This window comes from Pleurodeles waltl, chromosome 4_1 (assembly GCF_031143425.1).
Source record: "Pleurodeles waltl isolate 20211129_DDA chromosome 4_1, aPleWal1.hap1.20221129, whole genome shotgun sequence".
In the NCBI taxonomy this organism is placed as follows: domain Eukaryota; kingdom Metazoa; phylum Chordata; class Amphibia; order Caudata; family Salamandridae; genus Pleurodeles; species Pleurodeles waltl.
The window spans coordinates 999,109,595-999,135,792 of record NC_090442.1 but is presented as its reverse complement, the minus strand read 5'-3'; the positions used below and the strand labels follow the sequence as shown (position 1 = coordinate 999,135,792).

Genomic DNA, 26,198 nt, shown 5'->3' with positions numbered 1-26,198 from the left:
GAACGCCCATGGGCCACTGCTCCGTTAGGCAAGCAGCCACAGAATTTTACTTCATCTATTTCAGAAAAGCATGGACTTCCTTATGGCCTGCTTGACACCTATATCTACCGTCAGAACATGGTAGGTGTTCTGTTCGATTAATGTGCATTATAGTCCCCACACTGCATATAATAGTGTACAGAACATATGCCATATTGTCACTGAGTACCCTGTGTGGCAAAATTTTAAAGGCATGACTGAATTTTGAAGTACTTGTTAGTGAACTTATGTATGCTACACAAGGACCACCATGATTAACAACGAGAACCAGAGTAAGTGTAATAAGTCAAACAAATGTCCTGTCGGACATATTCACCAACCTTTCTACTTGTCCGAAAGTGTGCAAACTCAAATTGTAGTTTCACTTTCAGAGCAAAATTAGAAGTGTTGGTGAATGAGTCCCACAGCATTTGTGTTTGACTTTTTACTTTAGAGACCTTACGATGTATTCACCAGCATGCCTGCCTTAGTTTCAACGGTAGATATGCTTTCTCAGTTCAAAGAATAGGCCTCCCAAGGCATACTCGGACACCCCCAACTTGCATCCACAAACTGGAAGGAGTTGGATTTAGCACATTAAGAGCGCTGGTGGCGCATGAAAAACATGTCTCGTTGAGCCTCAGGTGGATGTCATGGGAGTCATTAGTAAAAGGTCCTCATGCATGCCTTCGGTAATGTTCAGGAAGAAGGAGGCGGTTACTTGACAGGTGGTAAAATGTAGTCAAACGTATTCCGTCCTGTGGCATATGACTGTGATGGGCCCTTGTCTAGCAGCGGTAAGTTGATGGGAGTGCAGTGATTGGTTGGATTGGCGGTATGAAAGTGTTGTTTGTTGTGCGTGAATGGCGTGTGAATGGACCACAAAGCGGCTGGTGCCTTGAAGTGGCTTTATGGCTCACCTTCAGAAGGCTTGGTTTCAATATTCAGATACTTTGATAAGTATTCATGCTTTGAAATCATAATTTCTGGAGGCGCAAAAACCAACCACTGTGAGTGGTGGATTAATTTTAACATACAAGTACCAGGGGAGTCCAAAGGTGCAGGACTTGCGTGGCTCTTACCAGTTTTCCTTCACCCAGAATCTCCTTAAAATCACAATCTTTGATTTAAAAACACATTTGCCTTGCATTTCAGTGAGGTGTATTCCTGGAATCTGCAGGCAGACACAAATTTTCTACCACCTAGCGTTCCACTAAGTCTCCAGAGAAAAATGTTGCCTCACTTGTGTGGGTGGGCAAGTGACCACGACAAGGAAGTGCCTAAAACAGATTGTGGAGACATCAAAATTACCCACCACAAAACATTCTGGTTTTGTAAGACAGTCACCTGTTTATTTGGTCCTGGGCTCGGCGGCCATATAGGGAAACCTACCAAACCCAGACATTTCTGAAAACTAGACACCTGTGGCAGTCTACAGAAGAGTGCCGTAAAGGATCTTGAAGGATCTACACAAATGACCCCTTGCTGTATTCAGAATTTTGTCTACTTTTCAGAAATGTTTAGCTGTCCGGTATCCACCATTGGTTTCACACCCATTTCTGCCACTAACTGGAAGGAGGCTGAAAACACACAAAAAACAGTAGAAATGGGGTATGTCCCAGTAAAATATCAAAACTGTGTTGAACTGTTTGAGTCTGACTGTTCCTGAAGGCTGGGAAGATTGTGACTTCAGCACCACAAACTCTTTGTTGATGGCATTTACAGGGGAAAAAACAGATGCTTTCTTCTGCAGCACTTTTTTGCCATTTTCCCAAAAATAAAATTTAAAACATTAGCTGTATTTTGGCTAATTTCTTGGTCTCCTCAAGGGTAACTCACAAACTTTGGGTACCTTTATAATCCCCATAATGCTGGGAAACAAAGGACACAGATTTGGCGTGGATAGCTTATGTGCACAAAAAGTTATGGGGGCCCAAGCTCAAACTACCCTATAAAGCCAAAAAAGGGCTCAGCATTGGTGGGCAAAGGGCCCAGCAGCTAAGGGGTTAAGTGCTGGCATAAATATTGCAAAAGTATAGAACAGTCTGAAACGTTTGTAAATGAGATCAGAAACCAGAATGCCAAAACACATGATACCAATTCTGAAGTTAGCCTCGGGAAGAGTCAGGCGATATCCAGGATCAGGAAAGACTCCGAAAATAAAAACAACTAGAAAAACTTTTGTTTTAGATGTGGTAGTTCATTCCATGTGGGGAATTTTAAGGGTTGTCTGCAAATCGGGAACTTCTCCAATAGGTAATCGCATAACTGATTGTGATAAGGAAAAGGATGACTACGTGGATTTTAATTCCATATTATGCGAGAATGACATTAAATGTAAAAATCTCCATAGGTGCAGGTTAATTGATGAAAAACTGATAACAATGATGGCTGATTCTTGCGCTTGGTATAGTATTATTGGGAAAACTTTATTTGATGAGATCTAGGGAAACAAGAAGTTGTTTCCATCTGATAGCCAATCAAGGGGATATTCAGGTCACAAAATCGAATAACAAGGATATTTTTGGGCAGATATACAAATTGAAAGGAGAAGGACAAGAGGGAAGGTAAGGTATATGTAGCAACCAAAGGAGATGTTATACTAGGATGGCCCCATCAACAAGAAATGGATATGATTAGATCCAAATGCTTCTCAGCCAATGTATGTAATTATACCTGACAAAACTGAGTATGTTTATGAAATACAAAAATCGTTCCCTGATTTTTTTCAAGAGAAATTGGGGGAAATATGTAGGAGTTAAACATAAAATCATATTGAATGAGGAAGCAACACCAGTCAAGCACAAAGTTAAGAAAGTACCTCTGGTGAATAGGGATAAACTTAAATTTATGTTGAAAGATCTTGTGGAGAAGAAAATAATAGAACCCATAGAGTTTTCTTCTTGGGTGTCTCAGATTGTTTAATCTCTCAAAAGGATCTGGTGAACTGCGCTCATGTATAGACCTAAGCAGTCTTAGCAAGAAAATTTGGGTAGACAAACATCCGTTACCTAATATCCGCGAGATGATATTGACTCTCGCTGGTAAGACAGCTTTTTCCACAGTGGATCTGGCAATTGCGTACCACCAGGTGGAATCACATGAAGACTCAAGACACCTTATGGCATTTGTTACACCAGAGGACACGTACCAGAACTTGTGTATGACATTTGGATTGGCAAGTGCTGACTCTGTGTTTCAACGTCTATTGAAGAATGTTTTAGAAGGGATAGAGGGAGCTGTTGCATTCCAGGATGATATATTGATATTTGGAAAGACACATGAGGAAGATGATAAAATATTGCAGAGTGTTAAGAAATTACAAGAAAAGGGCTTGACATTAAAATGTATTTTCAAAGTGTAAATTCAGGTAGGATGGAGTTGAGTACCTAGGACATGAAATCTCCAGAGAAGGCAATAAACCTAAATGCAACCATGTGAACAGCATTTAAATGCTCCTGCACCTACTTCTTAAGAAAAATTGGTGTCCTTTTTGGGGTTGACAGAATTTTACCGGAAGTGTATGTAGGATTATGAAACCAAGGTATATCCACTCAGGCAATTACTTAGGGAAAGTACTAAATTTGAATGGTGCAGGGGTGTGACATTGGGCGTCAAGATGGCGGTCGCACTCTGAGAGTGCTCTGGACCCCTCCGTCATCCGCCCCAAGAAGCTGCCGTTATCTAAATAAATGGCGCTGCCCTAAATGCTCCCATGGGCTCCCAGACCCCGAAGATCCCCTTGAGACGAGCGCTGGTGGAATCTAAGCCGCGGACTCCTACCGCGACGGGATCGGCAAAATCAAGATGGTGGCCGAATTTGCAGCACCCCGCCGAGCCCGGAGTGGGGGGCTGGCCCGTTGACGCGGCCGCTCCGAGCACCCTGAGCGACACCGAAGGAACCGGAGCTGCGCCCCGGGACCCGGCCCCTGTGGGCCGGAGCGAGGGTGTAGTGCGGACGGCTGAGGGAGAACTCCCGGCGGCCCGGACCCCGCCGAGCAGGTACGCGGAGGTCCGGGAGGAGGGAGAAGCAAGCTGAGATGAGGAGAGGACTCCTCCACCTGAAATGAGTGGAGGGGCCGCCGCGCAGAGCACCTGCGCTCCCGGCCGCCGGCTCTGGACGCCTGGAGCGAGGCGGGCGGCCCTCCGGGGTCCGCTGGTCTCCGGAGATCGGCATTGAGGGAAAAAAGTGTTGCGGAGTCGGGGGGGGGGGGGGGAAAGGGAGCCCCCCCTTCCCCCCGGGAGAAAGAAAGAGATCCAGCCCAAAATCAACAAGGAGAAAAGACCCAATTGAAATAGCAGGCCGAGCGGCTGAACAGCCCCAAGCATCCCCTGATAAAGGGACCAATTGCTGAATATCACCACAACTGGGCCCACAGAAGAAGAGATCTATAATCCTGACTGGTGGGGGGGGACCTCTCCGGGCCCCAGCCACATCTCAAGGACGCAACGCAGGCAGTGCACACCAGCCAACCCCGGCCAAAGAGACCTGCTGGGGGTATGCTGGGCCGCCGGGGAAGCAAAGGATTCTGCGATCTCCTGGTGACCTGGGGGAGCGAGACGGGGTCTGGTGCGGGACCAGGCGGTCGCTTGACGGCGTGACCCGGCGGAGTGGAGTGGACCAGTGGCTGCCGGACCCCAGGGAAGAGACTGGGACAGGGTCCACCCGCATGTACTGTTGAGACCCCGCTGGTGGACCTCCTCCGAGACGGCTCCCTGTGGAGGCGATTCGGGTGCTGGAATCTAGACGAGGTGGCTCTGGGAGTCGCTATAAGCCGCCCCCCAACTTCCTGAGACAAAATGGGGAAGGACAGAGAGAACAAACAACCCCCGGCCTTCCAGCAAAAGATCGACAAGTTCACAACGCCGGCGGGCCCCAGGAGAGATGGGGAAACAGCTAACAGAGGCCCAGCGCTAGACGGAGTGAGTGCCATCCTCCAAGCAATCCAGTCATCGCAGTCAGCCGTGGAGACTAGAATCGGGGAAGTGCGAGAGGATATGGGCCTTATCAGGCAAGACCTCAGAAATGCAGTGAGACGAATTACTGAAGTGGAAGGCAGGGTCTCCCAAACTGAGGACGAACTGGCTGATCTTAGAACCAAAGTGGCCCAATTACAGACTCGAACAAGCAAGTTGCAGCGCCGTGCAGAAGATGCAGAAAATCGGTCAAGACGCAACAACTTACGCTTTGTCGGGTTCCCGGAGGGCGCGGAGGAAGACAAAGCTTCGGAATTCTTAGAGCGCTGGATCAAGACCTGGATACCAGACCAGACTCTCTCACCCTGGTTTGCAGTTGAACGCGCCCACAGAGCCCTTGCTCCGTGCCCCCCTCCGGGTGGCCCGAGGCGCCCGATGATCGCATGCTTTTTCAACTTCAAAGATCGAGACAATATCCTTAAAGAGGCGAGACGCTCGGAAGATCTTCAATGGGAGAACCATAAGATCTTAATATTCACAGACTACACCCGGGAGGTCCAGACCCGCCGCCGGTCATACCAGCAAGTCAAACAAAAACTTAGAGCAATGCAACTCTCGTACATGCTCCTCTTTCCTGCGTGGCTTAAAGTCATTATGGCTGGTAGGGCGCATTTCTTTGAATCTCCGGAGGAGGCATGGGACTGGCTGACTGAGGAGGGCATCGAAGCCCAAAAGGGACCCCTGAAACAAGGGGGGGGGGAGCCCTCCCGGGAAGGGCCCCACCCCTTTGGGAGGATCCCGGAGGAGCCAGAGACGCACCAGATCTCGGAAAGGGAGGCGAAGGGGCCTAGACATTCCCATAGGCGGGGAAACAGCTGGACACCCTGGCTCCCAGATGGAGGGAACCTCCGTTGAGTCCCCGGAGGTGCAGGACCAGATACGGACCGAGGATGGCGGCCGCCTGAGCCAGTCCCCGGTGCTTGGCTGAAATGTTACACGGAGTTCCCGTCGTGACACATGGAGGGGGCCAGAGTGACCGGGTCACCCCTGTGAGCCCCTCTGGGGTGCTCCACCGGTGGCCTGGCAGCTCCCTAATGTTCGCCAAGTATGGCTTTAATTCTTACTGATGATTGCAAATGATCCGACTGAATGGAGGGGTCCACCACTCCACTCCTACGGCAGTCTTACTGGCTGTTTTGTTCTGGTTGGGTACTTGGGCGACAGATGCTTCCTGGGTGGGAGTATGGGGCAGGGGGCGGTTGGGGGGTGAGAAGTTTGAGTTGGGGTTAGATAGTAACATTCTGACATTCGTTTCCTATGGTTTTAGTATTTCACTGTTACGTTTTAAACGGTCATCCCTGTGTCCACTGACAGACACCTGACAATGTACTGCGCCCACGCCTGGTCCTCACTGACACAAATCATCTCCTGGAATGTGAACGGACTGTTGGACAAGATCAAGAGATCCGCAGTATTCAACACCCTTCGTAGATACTCCCCCCTCGGTGGTCCTAATGCAGGAAACCCACCTCCTGGGAACTAAGTGCCCTATGCTCGCACGAGGAGGATTTGATAGAGTTTTCCACACTGGCTTCTCCAGAGGCTCTGGAGGAGTGGCCATCCTACTCCACCGCTCAGTACCTGTGGTGATTACATCTATGCTGTCCGACCCACAGGGCAGGTTTGTAGTTGCTTCAGGGGTGCTTCACGGTTCACCGCTGAACCTTGTATGCATACGCCCCCCCAGCGGGATTTGATGCCTTTCTATTCTCACTCCGCCAGGTAGTAGCGGGACTCCCCCAAGGAACCACGTTGGTGGGAGGAGACTTCAATGCTGTTCTGGACCCCAGACTAGATGTATCCGGTGACATTACTGTTGGCAGGTCCTCCCGGGCCACGAGTCTTAATGGCTGGGCTGAGAGCCTTGGCCTATGCGAGGTATGGAGAACTTGGTACCCCAAGGAACGTCAATACACACACACACACACACATCAGCCGCCCATTGGACACACTCCAGAATTGACTTAGTATTTATGCCTGCTCGAGACATCACCGGAGTCACGGGGGTGGAGATACTGCCTCGGGGGTCTCAGAACACGCACCTGTGCGAGTCCGGCTGAGTGGGGCAGACCCCGCCAGGCGCCCGATGTGGTGTCTGAACGCATGGTACTTACAAGATAACGAATATACCCTTGAAATTAGGGACCACCTTGCTCAGTATTTTTAGCTGAACTTGGGAACGGTCCGGTCCCCAGGTATAATATGGGCCGCCTGCAAAGCTACCCTAAGAGGACATGCCAAGTGTCTCCTTCGTACACGTGAACGTGCTCAAGACTCACGAGTGTCTGAGTTGGAGGCTGAGGCGCTAAACCTGGAGCGCCAACAAACAACGTCATCCTCGGCCTCTATTCTGAGGCAAATCACTAGGGTCCGAGAGGAAATTAGTCACTTAGTGCTAGAGTCAGCAAAACACCTATGGAGAGCATCGGCCGCCCGAGTATATGGCTGGGGAGACAAGAACGGGAAACTTCTGCACTGGCTGGCCACCCGCCCCTTAGCTAATAGAATCATACCTGAAATCAGGGACGACTCGGGTGCTCTCTCTAAAACACCCATCGAGATTGCACAGAGCTTCGCCTCCTATTATGCATGCCTTTACGCAGAACACCCTCGGCCCACTATTGAAAGGGAATCCCCCCTCCTGAATGACATAACTCTCTCTAGAGTTTCCCAGGCGGCCAGGAGCAGGATGGATGAGACAATTAGCCTCGCAGAAATAGTCAGTGCGATCGCCAGCCTGGCATCGGGCAAGACCCCAGGGCCTGATGGGTTCCCGGCAGAGATTTACAGGAAGTGCAGTGATATTTTGGCTCCACATCTGCTCAATATGTATGAAGAAGCTGAACAGAAGGGCCACTTCCCTCCTGGGATTGACTTAGCTACAATAGTAGTGATCCCCAAGACCCAACCTCCGTAGCAATACTGTTCGGCATACCGACCCATTTCACTCCTGAATACCGAAATCAAAGTGTTAGCCTCAATCCTCGCCTCAAGGCTAAGAGACGTAATGCCCACATTGGTACATCCTGACCAGTGTGGCTTCATGCCTACCCGTAGCACTAGGCACTGCATTAGGCGGTTGCATCTAGCCTTGGCGTACCGCAAGACCCTGTCTCATACCCCCCTGGCTTTGCTTTTACTCGATTTCGAGAAAGCCTTTGACACGGTAGACTGGTCCTACCTTGAGCACGTCCTACAAAGAAACGGATTTGGACCCAAATTCCGGGGCCTGGTGAGGCTACTCTACTCTAACCTGACGGCCCGTGTCCAAGTAAACGGGGTAATTTCTGACCCATTCCCTATTGGCCGTGGCACCTGACAGGGGTGCCCGTTATCCCCCCTGCTCTTTGCGCTAATAATAGAGCCTCTGGCAAAGTTGCTACGGGAGGACCCGCTGATAGAGGGTTGGCCCTGGCCTGTCTGCCCAGAGGACCGTGTGGCATTGTACGCGGACGATGTCCTGCTGTACATCTCTAACCCGGCCAAAAGTGGCCCCCGCATTTTACAAATTCTAGGTCTCTTCTCGGAAGCCTCAGGACTAACCCTAAATCCTAGTAAATCCTTGCTGGTTCCCCTCCATCAATCTCGGGACTGTGTGGATTGGCAGCAAAACATTCCAGTACGGAGGAATAGCTTTAAATACTTGGGTGTACATGTCTCAATGCTCACTGAATTAACATGGGAACTCAACATCACACCATTAACCAAGAGAATAAAAAATGATCTCCAGCGATGGAGGGACCTCCCCCTTAACCTACTTGGAAGAATCGCACTTTATAAGATGATGGTTCTCCCCAGACTTCTCTACCTCCTCCAGAATTTCCCTCACCCTATCCCCATGAGATGGTTCAGAGAGATGGACTCGCAAGCACGCCAATTTTTATGGAATGCCACCTGTCCACGGTTGGCGCTTGAAACCTGCCAGAGAGACGTTTATGAAGGGGGATTAGGAATGTCCAACATCCAGTATTACCACCTAGCAATGCACCTACTCGTGATCAATGACTGGATGGGGGGTGGATGGACAGACCCAGCGTACCGGCTAGAACTCCAGACACTGAGTTATCCAAAGATTTTTGATGCCCTATACGGCGGTCCGATCTCGCGTGGGACCCCGGAAGTGACCGGGGTGGTACAGCGGGGTTGGCGGACGGCCCAAAAGGTGTCGGGTGGTGGGGGCGCCTCACCCTGCAGACCCCACTATGGCATGGGACGCACTTAAGAGAAGTGGCGGGTCTGGAAGGATTCCAGAAATGGGACAGCATAGGTATCTCTTTACTGGGCGACGTATGGGATGGCTCACACATGCGTTCCTTTGAAGACCTCCAGAAAATCATTTCACTAAACAAGACGCAATTCCATAAATACCTCCAGATCCGCCACGCCCTACTGACACAAGTCCAGACAGGGGACAACATACCTGAATATAGCCCTATGGAGGCGAGAGCACTGATGGGGAACCTGGGTAGGGGAGGCGTCTCCCAGATATATCGCACGTTAATCGCCATCACTGCCTGTTCCCTGGGAGGGCTTCGTCAGAGATGGGAGGGATGGGTGGGTCCTATGGAAGAGGTGGACTGGAACGAGGCACTGACAGCTCCACACACCTTAACGATGACGACTCGTCTCCGACTAATTCAGACCTACTATCTCCATGCGGCCTACCTTACACCCACCAAACTAGGCAGAGCAGGTCTCCGATCCACAGCTGACTGCCCCCGTTGTAGGATCCCGGATGCTGATTTCTTCCACATGGTATGGACATGCCCAACTATTAAAGCCTACTGGAGGGCGGTCACAAGGGAGATCTCAGCGGTCTTGCAGGTAGACATGGGGTTGACACCAATGCCACTCCTGCTGGGGATCATGGGAGATACTGGACTGAGGAGAGCGGAACAAACCTTTCTAGGGGTGGCGTGCCTAGTGGCCAAAAGAGACATAATGACAGACTGGAAAACCAAAAGCGCACCTGACTAAGTGGAGGCGAGGGGTGGATTGGTGTGCTCAGCGTGAAAAACTCGTATATGAGGCTAGAGGGTGCCCGAATAAATATAATAAGGTGTGGGGGAAGTGGGAGGCCGCAACATTCAACCTCCCTGCACTATTGACCGGCTCAACACTGGGGAGAGCCGGAACAAGCCCCTCTTCCCCCCCCCCCCCATAATGGGTTGAAGCATTCACGAGACACTCCAACAGGGAGGTACACAACCTACTCGTTCAACGTGTTGTCTGGGACTTGGGATTGACCACTGTTCGTTGCCCGTTGGCGCCTAGTTACATGTATGTACCACTGTTTTACTTTTTTGCAAAATCAATAAAAATTTCTTTATCAAAAAAAAATAAAAAATTGAATGGTGCATTGAACAACAAGTAGCTTTTGAATCGTTGAAAAAAGGAATTGTCAGTGCACCATTTTTAAAATACTATGTGGCGGGGAAACACTGCATTATATCAGTAGATGTCAGTGGAGTAGGATTGGGAGCAGTGCTTGTACAAAAAGATAGACAGGAAGAATGGATAGTTTCATATGCTTCCAGGTCACTGAAGAATTTGGAGTACAATTATTCCACTATTGGGAAAGAACTGTTGACCTGTACTTGGGCAGAGCAACATTTTTGTCAGTTTTTGTGGGACATGAAATTTGTTTTAAGAACCAACGATAAACCATAAACCATTGGTTAATATGTTGGCTGCCAGTGTCAGAATGTTGACTGCTCTATTAGCAAGATTAGCAGCCAAGTCACAAGAATACCAGTCTGTTGTGGAATATGTACCTGGTCGCGTGAATGTGTATGCTGATTCAGGGCTCGAAAAATCTACTCAACAACTCACATTGGCGAGTCTTAATTGATCAGGTCGAGCTATTTTTAAGAATTACTCGCCCCTTCTGGTGAGTTGACACTGAACAGGTGTTCTGTTCAGTTGAAAAGTGGAGGGGCAATAAAAGATGCCTTTAAATCTTGTTCTTATGTCACATTTGCTCTGTGTTCACAGACAGAAGTCAAAAGTCAGGTTTTCTTACAATTAATTTTCCTTCTCACTGCAGAGTTCCAGGACTTTGAAGGGTGAACTGTGTGACCTGTTGCTTAGAATGTAAAATAAAAGGATATAGGGTGTCAGGTTTTTCCTAACACACAACATTTAAATGACTAAGTCAACTATGCAAACATTTCAAAATATATTTCAGTAGTTTGGAAAGCACTTTTTTATATTTCTGTGTGATGAAAAAAATATTTTAATAGGATGAAAACAAATCAGAATACTTTACGTGTTGATGTGCAAAGGATATGTTTTCTGAAACCAATTTTTCACAGATTGTTAATGCACTATATAGTTTTATCAGTAAAGCTGCAAGTTAGTGGAGTGGTTTTTGGACATTTCTTAGAAAGTTACTGTGTGCAGATGACAATATGTTACCACATCATGCTTTAGTACTATATTTATTAAAATTTTGTGTTTAAACAAACTGAGAAACACTCCTGCCCTGATGGCAATGTTGTTAGTAAACTAAAAGAAATCCTGGGTTATGTGGGCTAGACGTCGTGGGTATGTGGGCTAGATTCTTGTGATGCATGCAGCAAACTTTAGTCTACTTAATCAAACAAAAGAGGTTTTGTCTATTGCAGAAATACCAAGCTCACATATTTGAAGGTGCAATCATATGCAAGAATGAAGAAAAGGTGACTCTGTAAACTATTTGCCTAAGATCACACAATTTGAGACCCGTTTACAGGTCAAGTACATTACAGTTAGGTCGGGTAGATTTTTTGAGTTACTCGACCGGCAGGTCTAGTAAAATTTTTATGATTTTTCATGCCCTGTGATTGTATGTCCTGGTTTCCCACTGCGGATGAAGAGCAATTGAATGTGATGTGGAAGTAGAATGTGAAGTAGAAGTAGAATGTGATGTGGCATTTACCTTAGATGCATTTAACTTATATGTGATAATAATGGGGTAAATACTATATCTGAAGAAAGGTGGGAGTAAGCTATGTGTAGTGATAATGTTTCGAGAGAAGTTCAGACTTACTTGAGCAATAGTTAGCCAGTAGAGAGGAAGTTGATTGGAGAAGCTGTTTCATTTTTCAAAGTGAAAGAGGCATGAATGATAACTGATAGTATAGTCATTAGAAGTGACAAAATAGTTTCATCATGGAATTTAAGAAAATACATTTTAATGTTAGCACACGAAGGTCATATGGGAATGTCTACCATAAAAAGGAGGATATGAGAGTATTAATGGTGGCCTGGAATTGATGGCATGGTTGATAACTGGGTGAGAGAACGTAAACCATGTGCAAGTAATGGCAAGTCAGCTAGAGCATTGGCAGTCGATGTAGGTCCTACTGAATTTGCTAAAGGACCTTGGCGGAAGTTGGGAGTGAATATGTTGGGTCCGTTCTGTACACTATCAAGTAAGGATGCGTACGCCATAGTTGTAATTGATTATTTCACTAAATGTCCGGAGCTGAAAATAGTGGAGAAGGTTACATCCACTCACATTACAGAATTCTTGGATCATATTTTTTGTCGTGAAGGGGTACCTGAGGAACTAATATCCAACAATGGTCCTCAATTTGTAAGTCAAGAAATGGACAGTTATTTTTTTTTTTAAAGATGTGGAGTTTTACATAAGAGTGTGTCAAATTATCACCCACGGGACAATGGTCAAGTACAACACTTTAGCAGGGTGGTTAAAGAGTCAATTCAATTATCCAGAAAGAGTGGATTATCTTGGCTAAAATCTTTAAAGGCTACATTATTAACATACAGGAAGTCGCCTAATTCTATCACAGGTTTCTCCCCGTTTAAAATGTTGCATGGAAGGAAGCCAGGTTCGAAGTTAGTGCTGTGGTGGTTGACAGGGAAGAATGCTGATGATGTGGATATAGACTTTGCTAAGATTAGGGAGGCAGTTAAAACATATCAAGAGAAGATGTGTAGAAGGGGATCGAAAGCTACATCTGCATGTTCCAAGTTGAAAGTTGACAATATATTAAAGGTGAAGATGAGTGGTATGTTTAGTAAGAGTTTGGCTCAATGGTCTGATCATGTAAAAGTTGTGGAAGATTTTAGTAAGGCTGTTAAGAGTAGAAGATAAAAAGATATGGAATTTCAGGAGAATTTCTGTGTGGTTAAAAAATGCATTGATGAGGAGTCAAGGATCAAAGGATGGTGACCACAGTGATCCTTATGTGAACATGGGCTGATTTCAACAACACCAATTAGGACAGAAGAACTGAATTGGGTAATGTATTTGATAAAACCACATGTTCTGAAGGGGCATTTAACAGCACAAGAGCAACAAGTAGTGGTGAACACAAAGATACATGTGTAGGATTCGCTGATTCCAATGACCTGACTCATGTCAAACAAGCATAAAGAAAAATGGGGATGTTTCTCAGCAATTTATTAACAATGTGATCGATGAAGGACAGAAGGTTAATGTCCTAGAACCAAGAACATGCTCATGAAATTGAGAGATGTACAGTTTTGATTCTAACCTATGTATTGTATTTGTTTTGTATTTTAGCAAGCTTTTTATTTTTAAGTCTTCAGTTCTCTTTGTTTTGAGTATTATTTTTTGCTAATGAAGGGGGACGTGTACGATATGCGACATCATAGTTTGCTTTAAGCAGAATGTAGATATATAGAATGTTGAATGTGATAGAATGTAGAGTATGTCACAGTGACAGTTGGAGCAGAGAGCAGTCAGGTGGTTGTTGGGCTGCTCTTCATCTTAAGAAAATAAAGCGTTTTCAGTCTCTACCCTCGTTGTGTGATTTCGCCCAGTTGATCCTTGACCTATACTCACAGCGGAAAATGACCAGCCATCCCAAGCTCTGACCGAATGTTGCAGTTTATAAAGATTTTACTTGATCTCCAATACTGCACCGTCAAAGAGATACATGGACTTTGAGTTAGAGTGAGATGGTCCACCTAGCCTGAACGAAAGAAGAGCTGGACCAGTGTCACAGTATCTATAAGTTTGTTTTTGTCGATTTGTTTTACCCTATGTTTTCGTTTGACATGCCTCCCCCACAGTTTGGGAATATGAGAAAGCTGCCTGTTTTTAATTTTATATTAAGGGATATGGTGTCGCGGTCAGTGATGATGTGGGCCTGACATATTTAAACCACTATACAGCCGACCAGTTTAGGCACAAAACTACGAACACTGTTAGGTGTTTTATTTGCCATTGCACAGCACGAGCCTGTAGATTTAAGTCCACTCAACATCTTTAAGTACAAAATGTAATGTATTTACCTACAATTCGGCGCACGTCTGAACTGCAACCGGCTAACCCTGAAGTGCCCTGCAACTGCCGTTGACAGAGTCTACATACAGCGCAACCGTTCCACAGTCAATAACATGTACCACAGAGAACCAATGAAACACATTGCGGGTTAAACACAGCCTTAACGTACTTACAACCCCTGTTAACGTTTCAGAAACCATAAACAGCATAATACTACACAACCGCAACTCTTCAGGAAACAACAACAACTCAATCCAGGCACCCACAGCTAGCTCACCCGCGGGCCGACAGTCAGTTGGGAACTGACCGGCCAGTCACATGATCAGCAGCCGAGAACAGTGTCCGACGATTACTCAATCTCGCCACCCGGAGCCAATCCTGCTCCGAAGCGCCTCACTTCCTTCTGCCACTGTTATCATCACCCAAAGCCTCCCTCCCCTTCAGTGCGCTCCTACATCTCAAGCTGAATCAGGGAACGAACTGGTGGCACGGCCTCAACTCAACTCCTACTGCAACGCCAGTGACTGTTCCATCCCATATTACCCACCCGCAAAGTTTAAGCAGCGCTTGCCATATGTCCCAAAGTGCCTCAACACAGTGCTTACCCACCACAAAAGCACGTGCGGACTCCACAACCAATAAGCACTTCCGAATTCTGTACACTACACTTGGATTTGTTAAAGTGCTGACAATCCTCCAATCCTAGATCGCCTTATGTATTATGAGTCCCTCCCACCCTGAGACAAATGGAAGATTATATTCAGCAATGGGATTGGCTCTCATGCGACCCGGAAGTACTAAAATCACAAAAGCAAATGTCGTCCGTCAAAAGATCGATAACAAACAACGGACGTTGAGTTGGATTTACGGATGGCCCGTGTAAGTAACGGACGGGTGGTCAATTTAGTTCCTCGCTTGCTTTAACTCATAGAGATTCTTGATTTCCTCACCCACGATTCCACAAACTGACATGAAAACTGTAACCAGGATGATTTCGACGTATGCCCAAGCCGTATAACCTGCGCAATTCATTTGGCGCCGGTGAACGTTAAAACTGCCTATTCTGTGCTGGGTAGTGAGCGCAGGGCTTGGGCAGCGCTTTCTGGGGCCTGTTTCATTTGTTAATGCGAGTGCCGCTTTCGTTTTGTCGTAAATCTGCCACGGCAATTTGCGCAGCATAAAGACTGACTGAACCGGTGCCATCTGTTTGTCCCTTGTCTGTTGTATCTGCTCATCTAACGCCGCTTGTGTTGGACACAATTGCAGCTGTGTTTATTCTACAGTTGCCTTGATATTTGAAGATCGCCCGTAGGAATGATTCATTTTTCTTTTGTCTTCTTCGGGTTTCCGATCTATGTAAATTGGTGCACAACAAGAAAGATTAACATTCGTCATCTCATCCTTAGTCCGTATATCAATTGAATTACTCGATAAACCATTGCGCGCTGCCTGTTTGAAGGAACAGCGCCCTATTTGTGAACTCAGTAGTTCTGTATGAGAGTGACCGTCGAGCTCTTTAGTTGCCCATGTCACACTAAAGTATCTCGCTCGGTCCTGTTGCTTTTTATTTTGCAACTTCAAACGCTCATGTTGTGTTTTGAAATGAAAAAGGCAACATGCCAGGTATCTGAAAGGGAAGTCAAACCGTTCTAGGAGCGCTTTTCACTTAAAAGGGTGTAGCTCTAGATATGTGTAAGAAAGTAACAAAGCACGGTCTGAACCGATCTTCCTCACCTCCTCTTTCTCGAACTCTTCAATTGGCACTAGACTTCCAGTGATAGACCGTTCTTAGATAATTTTTCCCTTCATTTGTTTTCTGACAGTTGAGCTTTTAGTCGTTACTCCATTACATACCTTTTTCCTTTGATCAGGACCAAACGGTAATCTGATGTCTTAGTATTGAAAAAAACACGGTGACTTCAAAACATTTACAATACTTTTAAGCTGCTGTCAAAACAACTGTGAAATGTATAGTCTACAGAGACACACTTCTGCAGTTGTTTCATTGTGTGTTAGGGACTAGCCACACAAAACAGTGGTATCTGCTCATATGACAAGCTTGACTCTCCGTGCCCAATTAAGATATATTAATGCTGAAAAAAATGAGAAATTGATACCGAAGCTGTCGTTTGCCATTGGTGTCTTTAATGGTTTAATTCCATCTGAAAACTTCTGTATATGTACATTTTTGTCGTTAAGCATAAGGCTTCTCTGATCCGATGGAAAAAAAAACATCTCTTTAAAGTGAGCCTCTTCCAAGTCTCTCATAACTTTTCAGTTCCAGGTTATATCGGGGTGTAAAAACAAAGTTCCCTACTTTCTGAATAAATAGTCACAATGGCGTCTCTTAGTAGTTTCTGTTGGCCGTAGAAGTATAAGGCTCAGTGTTGTGCGGTCCTCTCCAGAGGTGCCTCCTGTGAGAGCGTCCTTCTCTAGCTGACAATTTACAAGGGAAAGCCTGTACGTGAGACTCCGACTACCCAGCTGGGGCCACCAGCAAGCTGCCCCGGCCTGTAAAAAGGTTCTAATGTTACATCACTCACTCCAAACAAAAGGGTGCCCAGGCCCATCCTCACTTTATGTGGTTCTTTTTGGTGATCCATACGTGTTGCATAGTTAGTGTTCCGTTCTAGCATCAGATAAAGGTCAGTCTAGATCATCAGAGCATCAGTGGAGAAGGTCACCCCAGAGGACCATCTTCCAATAGCTCGTTATGGACCTTTTGTTCTACTGGGTCTATTCCTGCCCTGAAGGGATTACCTTATATGCAGGGATCTCAGGATTGAACACACATTGCTGTCTGAGAAGCTGCACTTTCACAGAAGCGTTCTTTCTTTCAAACTCTGGACCAGACTAGCACCTTTCAACCAATATGCAGAGAAAGGAAAGGGTAGTGGAGGTCTAAAGGGGTGCACCTCCTGAAAGTTATAAGAGTGCAATCAGTGATAGTTCGTGTTGATGGCTGTCCAAAGTAGGGTAGAACACGGTGCTAAGCGGCAAGGTATGCTCCACTACCCAAAAGCATAATATGGTGTTCAGAAGAAAACACTGTGCAAGTCGTTATCAAAGAAACCGCAGCACTCGGAAATAGACTGTGATTAACCAGTCATCCAGATGAGTTTGGTTGTAGTAGGTTCCTTTTAATCTGTAGATATGGACATCATAGTAATAAGATGAGTGTAATACCACCATCACAACCAACACGTGTTTCGTCAAAACAGGTGACTTTTTCAAGGCTCATTAGGTAAGAGGGCTAACTTGGAAGAGTCACACCAGCGTGTGTCTCTAAGTAACAGCATAAAACACGAGTTAGATATGAGGTCAGTCACAAGTTCCTGCACCAGGGTAACAGGTGATCCCTGATGCAACAGACCATAGTAAGTCTCGACCTGTAGTCATGCAGCAAACATACGGAAAACGTACACCTCTCAACCAGTCTGGCCAATCGCAGCAAACTCTACCTGTGCATTCTGGAAACCGGTTCCTGCTCATGCAGTCTCTCTACTCTTCTGAGGTTGAGGAAAACAGTGACCCCAACCTCTTTATGCCATATCTGTCAATGCAACCTACTGGGGCGAACAGACAAAAGCACGCAGTTGTCTCACTGCTAATTGGGCCATTCACTCCATTGAACTAGTCATTCAATCAATCAATATTTGTAAAGTGCGGTTACTCACCTGTGAGGGTCTCAAGGTTTTGGGGGGGGGGGGGCGACATCACCTGAAGAGCACGTCTTGAGGTTCTTCCTGAAGATGGTAAGCGACAGGCTTTGTCTGAAGTGCAGGGGGAGGTTGTTCCAGCTCTTTGCTTGTATTATCAGCCGGCGTCAATGTTGTTGTGTGTTTCCCGCCTGGCGAAAACAGTTTCTGGCCGTTGACCCAGTGCAAAACTCATAATAGGGCCGGCAGGAAGGAGAGCGCGCTGGCAGTCTCCTGACTGCAGGAGTTTGGCGGGCGGCCTTTTCCGCCCACCAAACTCGTAATTGGAGCCTAAATCTGCATTGTTTCTGTCATTAGTAATATTAAGTTCCATATACCCTCCCCTACCTACCCAATTGGGTAGTTCCCTTCATGGTCTAATTCTTGAAATTTGGTCTCAGTTATGTTAGATTGCTCACTGTAGCGAGTTGCTACTGGATAGCCAAGGTCCTTGTTTCTTACAGTTCATGAATTCTCACATAAAGGTCTGCTACCTACATATATTTATTTACATTTACGTATTAGAAAGTTCAATACTCCTTTTACAAAAGTTACTAAAGTTGCAAATGGGCTACGTTCTGTTAAATTTACGTTTTTACACATTTCTCAGTTGTGAATTTGCCAACTTGACAGGCGCAGTACTTATGGGAGTTTCTCCTATTATCAGTTAACCAGTTTCTTTTATCTCTTTGAGGTGAATAGCTGTGGTAGATTAGATTTTTAATCATAGCGCCATGCCTGAATGAGATGTTTGACCATATTGAGTTATTTTTGCTTGTAATTGGGTCACTTGTCAGCAAATGTCAGTCGTTAATATATGTTCACTTTAGATCTATTTTTGTTATAATAAGTGATACGTTGATCAGTTTTAGTCTTGGTTCATATGTTTTGGTCCAGGGGTTAAACAAGCTTTCTTGAGGAACTTTCTTCCTAGCCCGAGTTCACTCCTTTTTATCATGCCCTCTCTTATGAAATCCACGCTTTAAATCAAATGAGACTCTTGGAAAACTATGCCTGTGCTACACTTTCTCCTAACCCTAATCATCTTTTTCATAGGGGTAGCTCTTATTTTTGGCTTGGGGTGAGCACTACTGGCAATTTGTATATCTTTACACAGCTGTCTTTCCGTGAGCTGTGATAAACCATGTTTAAATGCTGTTAAAGGTGTACTGTAAATACGATTGTTAATGAATGCAAACAAGCAGTGTACGCAGTTAACAATGGCAACTTGCTTTTTGTAAAATTGTTCAGAATTACAGGAAACATTAGGTGATTGCCAGGCCTCCATCGTGCTGGTATACAAATGAATACACAAGCATACCTAGTCCTCAAATTTACTTGTGGGTAGATCTGTGGCTGCTGTCTATATTACATTACTGCAGCACCTGTGTAGCATGAGTGCTTTTTTGGTATTTACGTGACAGACACATTTTGTTCCTTTGAGATAATGGGAGCATGCATAAGGTTTCTGCTATTTTGTGTAAAATGAATGTTAATGATATATATTGACTGCAATCTAGTACTATATTGAGCTGCTTACTTATCTCATTTGAGAACCATAATGCTGATTTTACCCACAAACAGTTTTGGTTTGAACCTTTAATAACCTGGGTTAATGAAGTTATATTACTAAGATGCCAATAATTATTCCTGAGTCTGCTGCAAAACATTCTAGATGTTCACAGAATCATACAAGTTGGTTTGTGAGTGATTGCAAGGAGGCTCCCAATTGAAGTTAATAATGCTATTTTATATTTAGTCTGTACATTATGATTTTCAGATAGATAACGTTTGCAACATTACACACTGCAGTGGTGAGGAATTGAATAACATATCTACTTGTCTATGAGACAGGTTGCTTCATAAATCTACCTGTCCTGTTGAAAAATCCAGTTGTCCCTTTGTGCCAAGTAGTGCAGTGATAAAGTACAGCAGCAATCTCATTATGTAACAGCTATGATAGTAGCCTCTCTGAATATGCCGGGGCTTGTACTATAGTAGGGTTTGAATTCCAGAATTTCCTGCACTTTGCTACCTTTCCACAGATATACATACTAGGATTAGTGGTAGTGTTAAGCAGTAGTTCTAGGGTTGAAATGCACTTTAGAGTCTGTGCAGACATATTGCATGTTTAGGTGTTTTCACCAGTTCTTCTAAATCTTTTCCCATACTGAGAAAAGTTGGAAATGTGCTCCTGACAAGGGCAGAAGTAAAACATCTTCGACGGGTGGGGAAAAAAGTGATTTGGAGTGAAAGTGAACTTTTATACGTTCAACAGATTTTCGCATGAGCATATCTACACATGCATATTTGCTCGTGCTAAAATGCAGTTCAGAAATATTTTCTAGGAGTACAATTTCTTGGCCTACTTCTGTAAATTATTGTGAATTCATGAAAATTGTAACTCTGTACCAATGCAAGGGCATATAACATAGGTGCACTTTTGTGACTTTATTTTTTAAGAATTTGATCCCTAACTGTGTCTTGAGTTAACTAAAAACCTTTTGTTTTAATTAAAATTCTGTCTTTAAATTAGCTTCAGTGTGAGTGACAGCATTCTCCTCTTTCACAAGGACCATTTTGGCGCACAAAGTAGTTCTGTTCATTGCCAGTGTCTGCTTGGTAATATGTGCTTTTTGAGACCAATACATGCTGCTGGTTTTTGACAATGCTTGTTATAATGGTGTGGGCCTGGCAGCCCCCCAAAACAATAAAGTTTTACAAAAAACATGTAAAAACAAGACAAGCATTGACAAAACCAAAGGCTGGCTGCCAATGTCAGACCTTTTGGCTTTGCCAATGATTGTTTAGTTTCATGTTCCCCATAATATTGTTGAAACTGGCTGTGCTGTTTTTTCCATTGTGTATGAATCATGCATGAACACATTTTAATGATGATGCTTCAAAAACCGTAGCTAAAATTTAATTGGGGTTTAGCAAAATGTTTTTTTCATAGTTGCATTTTTGTGAACATACAATTGGGAAGCAAAAACTCATCAATCTGGTATTGACGCGTCTACAAAAAGTTGCCTCTAATCAGAGAGCATCCTGGGTACATTGTATGTAGCCTCATATCGGTAAACTTTGCATATGTGTGTTTACATTTTTATACTGGAACCACTGTCAGTAGTGCAGTCCAAGCTTACAAAAGTTCCTTAGCGCTCTCACTCTGATAATGAAGACTGCATTAATGAACCATAAATGCAAGTTTGGACATCATTAACATAGGGATACAAATATTACCTTGACAATACCCATAAGTATCTAATTTAATGATTGTATTTGTTGAATTCTAGTTTGTAGTAAAGGAATCTGTGATCTAGGACACAGAAGAATGTGGGGGCGGAGGCAAGGATTTTGACCCAGAGGGTTGTGACGAGGTTTATAGTGTACTCCAGCCTTTATTTTAGTGTTACATTGGCGGTTTGCTAACCGTTAGATGCTTATAACAGTATTTGTTCCAACTGTGCACTCACTTGATAGGTACACAAGTATTGCAAGCATTTAATGCATGTTAATGTTTTTACTTGGTGATCCAAGCACAATACATCATTGCCCTCTCTGTTTGGAAGAGCTAGCAATTAATGTAAACTGCAGGAATGAAAGGACCCTGCAGCTGTCTCCCTTCCTTCCCCATTGATATGCCTCACTGTTCTCTCCCTGTCTTCTTTCACTATCATTCCTTTTGTGCTGCACACATAGAAAGAGGAATATAACTCCCAGGATTGTTTTTGTTCAGGAAAGTGTCCCTTCCTGGACAAAAACAATCCTGCATGAAATGCAGGCATCCTTGCACCATGGTGCAAGGGTACCTGCATTGGTGCTAGGCAGCCCATTGTGCATCAGTTCATGGGAAAGGACAGGAATACGCCCTATTGCCCTAAATACAGCGCATTCCTGTCCTTTCTTGGTCACTCAGTGCAGCAAGGTGACTTGCTGCGCTGCACTACGTGACTGCCTCATAAATTAAGCCCTAAGAATACAGCCCACATTTAGGGTACACATGATCCCTTACTTGCCTCTTGGTCTACTGATAGCATTGCCACCAGGGCAGAGGCAGAAGCGTTTCCCAATTTATGTTTAACCACTCACTTTTAATATAGTACTAAGGGATGATGTGGTAGCGCGCTGTCATTTACAGACAGTACATTTCCAAGAAATGGCCAGATACCTTCCCACTAACTTGCAGCTTTACTGATAAAAATAAGTAGTGTATTCACAATCTATGACAATTGGGTTTCATAAAATATATTTATCATCTGCACATGTATTTATGTAGTAATTATTACTCCTGGTGAGACTACTTAGTTGGTTTGTTTGGTGGGCAGGACACTACTCTATGTATACTAGGTTAGTGGGTACTCATTTAATTACTTTAATAAAGATTTCCATATGTACTCTTCAGATGAAAACCATTGCTTGCATTGGTTTAGGATTCTTGTGGATTGAAGATTCCTTTTGACAAACTGTTTTGTTTGGATTGTCTAGCTTTGAAATTAGAATGATAGGTTAAATTTATAAATGTAAGTGATTCATTACATTAGAGATGCTGGACAGTTACTGCTGCTAGACGATGCGTGTGAGCTTGAAAATTAGAAAAATGTTGTAGGTAGACAGACTGAAGTCTTTTGATGTGTGAGATGATTAAAGTGCAGAGCAAGAGAGGAAAGGTTGATGGGACAGCCTTTGAAGAGAGAAGTCCTGTTCATTTTAATGCATTGGATTAAAGGACCAGTGATCATTGTAGGTGTGATGTTCTTTATATTGTGCCCTGTTGGGCAATAAGATTAACTACCAAAAGAGTCGTGGTCATTACTGTAATAAAGTTAGTTTGATACATATGTGTCTCCAAATTCTTTATGAGAATATCTTGTCCATATTGTCCAGTTTGGTAAGCCTGGGATTTCTGGTATGTTAGAACAAGTCGTCTGGCAGGACGTTTGTCTGTAAAAAGTGTTGATGTGCTCTCCATTGGTCTTAGACAAGTAGTGCATAGCCATCAGTCAGACAGATCATCCAGCATTTTCTCTCTATGCAGACACATCATTCCGATGTACTATAGTAATTACATTGGAAATGACCAGCTCTTTAACATTACTGTGAATTATAAATGGTTCTCAGTGACTTATATTTTTGCTGGTAGAGAATTTTATGATTTGGCAGCCGGTACAGAGAAATTAATGCCACCAAAACTTTTTTTCCCTTGTACGCTGGAATTGTTAGAGTCAAGGCTAGAGTGGAACATAAGTTCCTGGGTTAGAGACATTTGAATTTTGTCTGCAAACGTTTAGGGCCTTTGCTATTTATCAGCAGGGATGTGGAATTCCTATCGCCCGACGCCCGGGACATCTTGTTTGGGGTCAAGGGCAACAAGTTTTTATGTTTACTTTGTCCTTGGGACAAGTAGGCCCAACCCCCTGCAGCACAAACCCTTTGGCTGCCTGTTTACAGAGAGTGGCACTCTCTGCAGTTGAGGTAATGTTTTTCCAAAAGATAATGCTGTTCGAACTTGTATTTATGGTTCATCATTTGAAAGCCTTCATTATTAGGGTGCGTGCTGTAAATAAATGTTTTAAGGTCACACTTCACTACTGACGTTGGTTCCAGTACAAAATAAAAAAAACGTGTACACACATGATTGAAAAGTTTAGGCTAAGAGGCCAAGTATAATGCTCCCAGAATGCTCTCTGATTATATGCAAATGAAGTGTCATTTAGTAAAATGTGTTGATGCATGCTAGTATTTCCCAAAAATATTTCTAATGGAAAATCAGTGTAACCATTTTCAACACGATTATGGGAAGCATGAAAATAAACAAACACTGACAAAGCCAGCTGATCTGACATATTTTTATAAGTCTTTTAGTTTCATCAATGCATGTCTTGTTTTGACATGGCTTTTGGAACACTTTATTGTTGTGGGAGCTACCAGGCCCTCAACATTGTAACAAACATTGGCAAAACCCCCCCCAAAAGGTTTTGAACTCTTAAAGCACACGTTGCCACCAGCGGCATAACAAAGGCCCCGCAGCCGCCCTCCAGGTTGCCCCTTCAGCATAGCACCTGCCCTGAGTGAGTCTGGAGAGGGGGCTCCTCCATGTTCTTTGCAAAGGGGCACCCTCCAGTTTCGTTACGTCACTGATTGCCACTGTAGTTCCTGACACTGAACAAAACTACTTTGTGTGGCAATATGCTCCTTATGGAAGAGCAGAATGTGATCACTCACAGTAAAGCCAGCCGAAAGAGAGAGAAATAGAAGTTTAATAAAAACAAAATGTCTTTGTTAACACCAGACCTAATTAGAGACCAAGACCCACATGTAGGTAGCTTTTTGCATGTCGCAAACAGCGACTTTCGCTGTTTGCGACGTGCAAAAAGCACATTGCGATGCACAAACCCAGTTTTGAGATTCAGTAACCTGGTTACCGAATCACAAAACGGGTTTGCGACTCGCAATTAGTAAGGGGTGTTCCCTTCCTAATTGCAACTCGCAGTGCAATGTAGGATTGTTTTGTGACTGCGAACGCGGGCGCAAACCAATCGCAGTTTGCACCCATTTCAAATGGGTGCTAACACTTTCGCAAAAGGGAAGGGATCCCCATGGGACCCCTTCCCCATTGTGAATGTCACTGTAAACATTTTTTCAGAGCAGGCAGTGGTCCTGCGGACCACTGCCTGCTCTGAAAAAATGAAACAAAAACATTTCATTTTTGTTATGCATCTCGTTTTCCTTTAAGGAAAACGGGCTGCATTACAAAAAAAAAACTGCTTTATTGAAAAGCAGTCACAGACATGGTGGTCTGCTGTCTCCAGCAGGCCACCATTCGCGAGGGGGTCGCAAATTGCGACCCACCTCATGATTATTCATGATGTGGGCATTTACGAAGCCCTTGCGAATCACAGATGGTGTCAAGGACACCATCCTACATTCGGATTTGCGACTCGCAATTTGCAGGTCACAAATCTGAACCTACCTACATGTGGCCCCAAATTCTTAAAGAAAGTCACAAAAGTGCACCCATGGTATATGTCGTACCCCTATAAAATATTTGTGAACTGTATTTTAGCATGGGTAAATACGATGTGTAGATTTGCTCATGTGAAAATCTATTGAGCATTTGCAAGTTCATTTTCCCTCCAGCCACTTTCTTCCCAACCCTGGAAGAAGTTCTAATTCTGCCATTGTCAGGAGTAAATGTCCAACCTTTCTTATTATGGGAAAATATTAGAGAGAAGCTGGTAAAAATCTTTAAAACATGCAGGTTAGTAGGTTTGCAGACTCAAAGGCATTCCAGCCCTGCAACTATTGCTTACTGCTTCCTCCAGCCCCATTATGCAGATCTGCAGAAAGGTGGCAAAATAAGGAAATTGCTACAGTAGGGATTGAAACTGCAAGTATTCAAGCCCTACTATGGTAGTAGCCCTGGCATAATCAGAGAGGCTATTAATTGCTGCCATAATTTGTCGCCACACTACATGGCACCAAAGGGACAAGTAGATCTTTTTACCGAACAAGTAGATTTGAGAAGCAACCTGTCCCCTGGACAAGTAGATATTTTAATAAATTCCACACCCCTGTATCAGGCTGTGAGTGATGCACAATTGCATGAATGACTATTTTTTTTTTGTCACCAGTCATTTTGTTACATGTGGAAGGAGTGTTGCTACTGAGGTCTGAATTATTTGCCGTCCTCTTAGTTGAGTGGGATATCCAGTCCATTAGCATAACCCAATTTTGATAGAAGTGTTTTTATTGGTGGATTTTGTTTTGGAGGTAATCCATTTGTTTTTTTCATGATGTTGAAGGTGGACCTACACAGGTAGTGTCATTGACCGTTCATAAAAGGTGCAAAATATGTCCAGACAAATATTTTGTACCTCATTAGCATTTTTGGTGTAGGTGTTAGTTTGTCTTGCCAGAAGCATAAAGGTTTATAAGTTTTCTGTTCACTGCAGGTGAGTTTTCAATTTTTTAAGTGTTTAGATTGAAGCAATTCAGTGCCATTCATTGGACTTCTGCTATGAGGCAACTGTTACGATTTGATTTTTCATATGTCAATAGGGCTCCCTTAGTTTTAGAATTATCCGTGTCATCCACCTTATTGTAGTGGGTAAGTGCTAAGCTGTTGATTAGCTCTGGTACCAGTTGCATGTTCATGTTGAAGCGCAGAGGTATTATGTTAGATACTTGTGGAACTTCTTCTTATATGTTGTATTGTTAAGAAAGGGGTTGGTGATGGGAATCAT

The 26,198-nt window shown here is 44.4% G+C and overlaps 1 protein-coding gene across 2 annotated transcripts in view; it reads left to right on the top strand.

The window, feature by feature from the left end:
• Positions 1 to 15,036: 15,036 nt before the first annotated feature.
• HBP1 (HMG-box transcription factor 1) overlaps positions 15,037 to 26,198 on the top strand; it is a 329,971-nt gene continuing 318,809 nt past the window's right edge. The window contains exon 1 of one of the 2 annotated variants that reach the window (XM_069229842.1): positions 15,037 to 15,133. In XM_069229842.1, the coding sequence (XP_069085943.1) occupies positions 15,125 to 15,133 (9 nt within the window). In that variant the 5' untranslated portion in view covers positions 15,037 to 15,124. The remainder of the gene's footprint in view (positions 15,134 to 26,198) is intronic. The other variant, XM_069229841.1, reaches the window with a different exon arrangement.